The sequence below is a fragment of the Hoplias malabaricus genome, unplaced genomic scaffold, assembly GCF_029633855.1.
Source record: "Hoplias malabaricus isolate fHopMal1 unplaced genomic scaffold, fHopMal1.hap1 scaffold_23, whole genome shotgun sequence".
In the NCBI taxonomy this organism is placed as follows: Eukaryota; Metazoa; Chordata; class Actinopteri; order Characiformes; family Erythrinidae; genus Hoplias; species Hoplias malabaricus.
Genome location: NW_027101127.1, coordinates 212,787 through 221,067, shown reverse-complemented (window position 1 = coordinate 221,067; position 8,281 = coordinate 212,787). Strand labels below are relative to the sequence as shown.

Sequence of the window (8,281 nt, the reverse complement as noted above, 5' to 3'; positions counted from 1 at the left end):
CTGGCCTTGTTCCCTCTCCTCTGTCCTCACTTCTACAAACCTGTACCCCAGTGCATAAACTCAGATACTCTGAATTAGGTTCCTGACAATTCCTAGATATAGGCTCTCCTACAGGTGACAGGTGTTTCACTGTTTACTGCCCTCACACTTTGGAACTACTTCCATCTGCTTTTCCTCTTCTCGGTCCATCTTCAAAAGTCAGCTCAAATCCTGTCTTTTCTCAGAACACTTTATCTCCCTATGATTTTTTTCCTCTCAATTATAAAGTGTCCTTGGGTATGTAAAAGGCACTATGTAAGTGTAACTAACAATAATAATAATCCCCCCAGGAGAGAGAGGCCAGGGGCAACTGTGACACAGAGAATCTCCTTCAGAGCTGAGGATGAAACCTTGGGAGGAACCAAGGCTCACACGGGGGACGTACCCTCCTCGGGTCAATCTACCTACACATTACTTACAAAAGGTCACAGTACCATCGCATAGGTCTGCTGTTATGCTCATGTGTCCTGATACAATCATAGCAGTATTAATAGTAAATAAAGAAAGTTAAAGGGGGTGCCAGTCCTTCACAGGGCGACACACACTCACATATTCACTCACACACTCACACCTACGGACAATTTTGAATCCACCTACCAACATGTGTTTTTGGAGCGTGGGAGGAAACTGGAGCACTCTGAGAAAACCCACGTGGACACAGGGAGAACACACCACACTCCTCACAGACAGTCACCCAGAGGAAACCCACGCAGACACAGGGAGAACACACCACACTCCTCACAGACAATCACCAGGAGGAAACCCACGTGGACACAGGGAGAACACACCACACTCCTCACAGACAATCACCCGGAGGAAACCCACGCGGACAAAGGGAGAACACACCACACTCCTCACAGACAATCACCAGGAGGAAACCCACGTGGACACAGGGAGAACACACCACACTAATCACAGACAGTCACCCGGAGGAAACACACGTGTGCACAGGGAGAACACACCACACTAATCACAGACAGTCACCCGGAGGAAACCCACACAGACACAGAGAGAACATACCACACTAATCACAGAAAGTCACCCGGAGTAAACCCACGTGGACACGGGGAGAACACACCACACTCCTCACAGACAGTCACCCAGAGGAAACCCACGCAGACACAGGGAGAACACACCACACTAATCACAGACAGTCACCCGGAGTAAACCCACATGGACACGGGGAGAACACACCACACTCCTCACAGACAGTCACCCGGAGTAAACCCACGTGGACACGGGGAGAACACACCACACTAATCACAGACAGTCACGGGGAGGAAACCCACGCAGACACAGGGAGAACACACCACACTCCTCACAGACAGTCACCCGGAGGAAACCCACACAGACACAGGGAAAACACACCACATTCCTCACAGACAGTCACCCGGAGGAAACCCACACAGACACAGCGAAAACACACCACACTCCTCACATACAGTCACCCTGACCTTCTCTGTAAAATAGCTGTTAAAATAAAAACGGTAGCGGTTTTAAATAAAAATCAAATATTAAATTTCAGATTTAAAAATTCAGATGGAAAACCTGTTATTGTCTGTTCAGAAGTCACAACAAAACTGAAGAGTGAAAAGTTTCATCAACTTCTTCACTGGAGAAACGTGATCAGGACAGGAACTGAGTTTTATAGTTTTTCTCAGTCTCTTTGGAGCATTTCTCAGATCAGAACTGAATTTCTCAAAATGACTTGTTCAAACTCCACATCGTCTCGTTACATGTGCCCCTCATAAAGACGTTTGTCATTAATTCTTTACAAACAGCACATGCTTTGGTCGATTATACAGATGTTGTACAGCTGTCTGCTCTTTCTTACATTATCAGCTGCTTTTATCATGTTGTTCAGAATGTATCAGACTGTTCCTCTGTTCAACAGTTCAACCCCCAAAACATCCAGGGACTAGTTCATTGCATAAGTCAGTACTCTTAGAAATGTTGATCCATTCATGAGTTGTGAAGCTTATTTTTACATTTCTGTATAATTCTGTATAACTCTGATAAATGTCGACTGAACTGATGAGTAGCTCTCAGGTGAACCATGACTTTCACTGATAAAAGGGAGTGTTCATCCACCAGTTCTCTAAAACAGCTCAGAGGTGCATCACATGAACCTTCCATTGCCAAACGTCTACAGACAGAGCACAACACAGTGTCACAGTTTCTGACAAAAGAAGAACAGTGAAATAACCAGGTCCACAGCCTGAAATAAGTAAGAGGACAGCCCCATACTGAGGTGACTCTGCTGGCTGCTGTGGATGCAGCATGTGGGGACATCACAACTGATGCCTGTTGAGGCTGTATAAGACGTTCAAAAATATTCTTCCCACGCTGCATTGTGAGGGAAGATATCAGATGCGATGTGGATAAGAATCTGTGGCCCAACAGACAGGAGTGTCAGGAGGTCCAGAAAGACTCCAGTGTAGTTCCCTATGCAGCTCTATATGTACAGCTCTGCCTACAGGGTGTTTCACATGCTGACATTACTGATTTGTCTGATTTTATTTTTATTAATCATTTGTGCTACACAACCCTGACCTGGAAAAGCGGTTACAGACAATGAATGAATGAATTAGTGCTAAACGGTCTTGTCTTTCTCCTCTGTATCATAACGACACGCTCTGTCATTGACCAACAGTAAAGAGCATGAATGTGAATTTGGTCCAATGTCTTTCAGTAAATCTCCCACACACAGTAATGAAAGTGTGTATTGTTTATATGAACCTCACAGTAAAAATGCAGCCTGTGCATTTTCACTGCCATCAAAAACATTCAGAAATGACTTACAGAGTTACTGATGTACTGACAATGTGGCTAAAGGTGTTGACCGTCCTGTTCATGATCAACCACACAAGGTCTTGTTCTGATGACACTGACATGTTCATTGAGATAGAAACTTCACTCTGGGACGTGATCTAAGGATTCTGAGCATGTTACAGGCATTTGACAGTGATCCAGGGCGTGGTGCTGTTTGTACGAAATGTTGTGAGAAATGCTCCAAAGCGACTGAGAACAAACTGTAACTGTGATGTGTTTAACTTCTTATCTTCATTAAACACAAGCACCTTTACATTGTATTAATCAGAATGACTATATTCTCAATAAGGGAACAGGGTGTTTGTGTAGAAAGGTAGTGTAGTAGGCCTCTGAATCTAAAACTATTAATAAATGTCTGTTTCAACGTCTGAAATCTGTACTACTTTATATTAGAGGATTAATAATTAACACCACTGCGTTCTGTATTAATCTACATTTTGCACAGCACCCCAACTTTTCTGGAAATGGGGTTTATCCATCACTTTGTAAAGAGAAGTCCTGGAGCTTACTGCAAATACATTATTAATAGAACAGCAGGCTACCCCCCAGCTGTAGGACAGGGCTGAATCTACTGTAACTTAGCACCAACAAGTGGATACAGTCAGAAGCAGTGTTCAGAAAAGGCAGTGGAGTTCTCCTGTTTTCAGCCTTCAAAACACTGCCATGTTCAAGTCCATAGAAACCTACTAATGTCTCCAAATTACTGACAAATTTAACAAAACACAAGCCTTTTTCATCAGAAACTTTAATACACACTCTGTGTAGAGGAGGGGTTCACTATCTCTACACCATCAACTCAACCTTCATCTGATCAGGGAAACACACACTTCACACACACACACACACACACACACTTCACACACACACACACACACTTCACACACATACACATAAACACACACACACTTCACTCACTTTTTTTCATTCAATAAATCTTCTTATCTTATTCTTATTTATTTTTTAAAATTTAACCGCCAATACATTCACACGTTTTACCGCCAATGGTTTGACTACAGCATAATTCACAGGAACAAATCCAGAATTCTTTGAGGAAACCACTTCAACCTTCGTCAGAGTGTCGACCTGATTAAGATCGTGATGCACCTCTATGATGACAAGCTTATTCACTCCTACATTAACCTGAGAGAGAGAGAGAGAGAGAGAGAGAAGGAGAGAGATTTGAGATTTAAATTCACTTTATTTAACAATTAACCAACAGATCTCAATTTAACAAACCCTTAGTCCACATAAGAAACAATAAACAAACGCGCACACACACATACACACACACACAAACACACCATCACCACACCAGTACATTGCCTGATCAGCATACCCCATGTTCAAATACAAAACAAAACAAAAATACATAATGTCCTTCAGATTCAAAACACTCCAGTCTCTCATCCAGCTCAAAGAGTCTGAATCTCCACCCTGTTTCTCCAATAAATGAGAGTCCAGTGGAGATTCCTCAGACGAGGCTGTCATAGTCCGTGTTAAAAATCCAAAGGGGACAGTCAACTGTGAGCAGTCAATACAGAGGCAATGGACAGGCTCCGGCTGAGAACAACAGCACCGGCCTGTCTCCACTTCCCTGACAGTACTCACCCTGGCGGCTGTAGCCCATGTCTGGTGCGCCACCATGAGGCTACCGTTTCTTAGGGGCCGTTGATCCAAAACAGCACCTACCTCCAGAGTCCAGCAGTGCTCCCACCACACGAACAGTCTGTAAAATCCACTGTGCTGCGTGCGCTGTACACACTGTCAATATCCATCAATCCATTCGGATTGAGGGAAAAAAAGCGGTAGGCCTCAGAGACACAGATGTGCCATAGAGACCTACTCATCGGAAATAGACAGACACTTCCGTGCGGTCGTCAGCCACTTCCTGAGTCTGAACCGTCTCTTAGGGGACAGTGACATGTAGTTCTCATGTTTAGAAGCGTACTGCACAGATCTAATGAACTTTTCAGTGTCCGAGAAATAGTTTGTCAAGCTCACATTCCTCTTGCCTTTAGTGACATTCAAAAACCGGTTTATCTTCGTGAGAGAATACACATCCACTGGGGGGTCAGTTATGTCAGCGTGGCCTCAGACGGACCGGCCTGGGTCGAAAAGCCCGGTCTACAGGACACGCTGGCAGGTAACTCAGACATCCCTGAACAGTCTGATACCTCGCTGTCCTCCTCAGAGTCCAGCACAGCGTCCACCGAGTCACCGAGACACTCATCCCGCACACAGCCCACGATAACGTCATCCATCTTCAGAACTGACTGTCCATCATCCTTCACGGGTTTATCAGTCTTATACCGGGCCTTTCTGTGGGTGCTGACACTAGGCCCGACCGAGTCAGTGGGGTCACTGGGTGTGTTCACAGATGCATTGCTCACATTCACATCATCCTCACCACTGTTAAGAGTTACATTCATGGAGGCCTCAGTCCCATCCCCATCTACCCCCTCCCCACCTGCAGAGCTGATGGGTTCAGGCCTCCTCTCAGGCCCCGAGACCTCAGCTACCACCTCAGCTACCTCCTCGGCTACTACCTCGGCACTTTTCCACTGTATGGACCTTATTCGACGAGTAAACACAACGAGTAAACAACGTTTAAGGTCACTGCTGCCATTGCTGTGTTCTCCAAAGCTCACTGTTCCTGCTAGAGACTGGGTTTAGAGGCGACACCCAATACATTTAGTGATAATATCTGATTGTGGAAGTCTTCTGAAGGAGAATGAGGCCCTAAATGTAACTAAAGTCCAGCAGCTCCTCTGATATCACTGCAGACTGGTGCAGAGCTGCTACAGAGCGGTGCTAGTCGCCTGGGAATGAAGCGCTGCTCTGTTTTGATGACGTATCAGGGTCTTGAAGAGTCGTCGTAGGGGGAGATTTAACCACTGCACCCTGTAACTCAACCCCAAGGGGAGCGAGGACACTCAGAAACAAGGGGGAGGGGGGAATGGGGAATGGGATTCACCCTAAAGTGAGTACTGCAGCAGCTGGGGTAACTACAGTCTGGGTTACAGTGTAATGTAAAGCTTCCACAAGGGGGCGTTTGTGTACATGTTCAGTTTGGGTTTGTGTCTCTTAAAAATAACTTTATTATTCCCAGTCAAACAGCACAATCTTAACTAGAACCTTTATCTAGAACCTCCTTTCAGCTTGTTCATGTTTTTCTGGGGATTACACATTTATCACCAACAGACAAACCATAATCACGTATAAAAAGTTAAATGTACCTTGATTCTGTAGTTCACTCCTCCAGCAACTTGGGTTTGGTACGTCAGAGCCTCGAAACGAGAAAACTCCTCTCCAAGCTGCTTTTGGACTTCAGGCTGTAGCTGAAATAATAAAAACAACATTTTACAACTACAGCTCAAACAACAGTAAATCAGAATAATATCTCCACAGACTGTCTTCACTTTTAATAATAATAATACTAACAGACCACCTTCACTATAATAATAGTACTGATGATGATGATGATACAGCTTCAGCTTAAAGTCACTGTTCTCAATGCCAAGTGTGGGCTGGAGGGGTCTATGTGGAACTGTTTTGACCTAATCCAGCTTATGAACTGTGCATTAAGAAGGTTTTTCATGCAATTACAACAGTTTATAAACAACCAGATATTGTGCTGTAAGCTGTTTATAAACTCTCATGAGCTTTAGAAGAAGTGTTATCAGTTTAGACCCAGATTAGACACAAGGTATCAACAGTTTTCCGTCAGTGAAATGAATAACACACTGGAACACAGCAGTGGGTTTTAATTCTGACCCTGAGCAGGACGGAGCACTTACAGAAGAATAAATTACAGAGAAGAAAAACATTCACCTTCCTGCAGATCTCATTCACGCTGTCGTCAGCGTTCTTCCACTCTGACCATCCTCCAAGTTGTGGAGTTGTTGGAGCAGACTCTGCGATCGCGAACAAGACAACAACGAGCAGGAGACAGAAGCGAGACGCCATGGTGCTGAGGAGAGTCTTTCAGGAGAAGTGACACCTCTGAGTGAGTGGAGTGGAGTTCTGAGAGTGAGTTCAAACTGCTGTAAAGCTGCTGTATTTCTACCTGCATCTTCATCACTATCACCTTCATCTCTCAGCACAGGAACCAATCAGAAATTAAACCACTCCCTGAGGCAATAATAAGAGCCTTGCCTCATTTTCCTGTGAAACCTCTTCCTCCAGATGTTTGGAAAAATACTTGATTTCTTCATTTTAAACAATTTCTCTGCAGAAAATATTTCTTTATTTTTATTTTCAGAGGAAAAAAACACCTTTAAAACCTTTGCTGTGTGTGAGTGTGTGTGTGTGTGTTTGTAAACCTTATAATATGGGGACATTGACCTGAATACACACCAATAAAGTGGGGACCTGTGTCATCGTGGGGACCTAAAATCGAGTCCCCACAAAGTTAACCATTGCAGCGTGTCTATTTTGTCGAACTGTACCCGCCCCTTCAAAATCTCAATAGTCCCCAGGATGGTCATAGCCCTGACAAAAGTGTGCGAGTGTATAGGGAGCAAGTGCTCAGTGTGTGTGCACGCCCCCTGTTGACATAGGTTTTGCTGTTGGGGCCGTTAGCACACTTGATCACGTGGTACAGAAATCCTGACTTCTGATTGGTTGAAACGGGCCAATGAGGTAGCTCGTTAAGAAAGGCTTCATTATACGCAGTCACGAGGAGTTAGTCAACAAGCACAGAACCTGTGAGTTTTGCGTTGAAACTAAATGTTTAAGTCTTATATCACTCAGCGCTTTTATTAAATAAAAAAGTGGAGCGTAAACTACTGTCAATTTAGCGTTTGAATATAAGCGGTGCTCTATTCTGAGCATTTATCTAGTTCCCCGTGGTTAACGCAGCCCTGATGAGGCCTTTAACGGTCTCCAGTCCGTTTGTTTTGCTAATGCTAAGCTGTTTATGAACCTTTAGTGCACTTTTCAGAGAGGTGTGTTAAGAGTTGGTGGAACCAGTGAATATTCAGTGAATCGTTTGTTATTTTGAACGCCGTTTTTCACGTCACCGCGGGTCGCGACAAAGCGGGGCTCGAAGTTAAATACATCGATTCATTTAAAGGTGAGCGAATATAACGGCAGTTTAACTCGGATTAAACTTTGATTTCGGAAAGTCGGTGAGTTTAGTGCGGTCTGTGGTTCGTAAATAAGGCGGAGGAGTGTTCGCGGTGTCGGACTTCACTAAAGGAAGCTTCGTGCTGGAGAACAGAGGAGAGCTGATCCCCGGAGGAAGGCCGGAGGAGACGGAGCGTTCACCGCAGCGCCCTGAGAGGAGTCATGTTTGACTTCATCTGGACGTGAGTACACAGGCTTTTCTTTATCTGTTCAGGTGTGAGGTTGTGTTTATATCTGTTACAGGTCTAAGACAGACACAGTGTCACGTTAAAGATTAGAGTCC

At 44.5% G+C, this 8,281-nt stretch overlaps 1 protein-coding gene across 1 annotated transcript; it reads right to left on the bottom strand.

Annotated features, from left to right (window-relative positions):
• Window positions 1–2,158: 2,158 nt before the first annotated feature.
• LOC136684772 (cystatin-A-like) lies at window positions 2,159–6,936 on the bottom strand. The gene is made up of 4 exons (XM_066659246.1): window positions 6,703–6,936; window positions 6,108–6,209; window positions 3,868–4,011; window positions 2,159–2,185 (listed from the first exon to the last, which is right to left on the bottom strand). The coding sequence occupies exons 1-4, from the start codon at window positions 6,835–6,837 to the stop codon at window positions 2,159–2,161; spliced, it is 408 nt and encodes a 135-aa protein (XP_066515343.1). The 5' UTR covers window positions 6,838–6,936.
• Window positions 6,937–8,281: the final 1,345 nt, after the last annotated feature.

What these genes read in the sequence shown, in the direction of transcription:
- LOC136684772 (XM_066659246.1), bottom strand. Translation starts at nt 6,837, where the DNA reads ATGGCGTCTCGCTTCTGTCTCCTGCTCGTTGTTGTCTTGTTCGCGATC. An exon ending in TGAATGAGATCTGCAGGAAG is followed by an intron (nt 6,210 to 6,702) that starts GTGAATGTTTTT and finishes TTATTATTTCAG; the next exon opens with CTACAGCCTGAAGTCCAAAA. An exon ending in GAGTGAACTACAGAATCAAG is followed by an intron (nt 4,012 to 6,107) that starts GTACATTTAACT and finishes TCTCTCTCTCAG; the next exon opens with GTTAATGTAGGAGTGAATAA.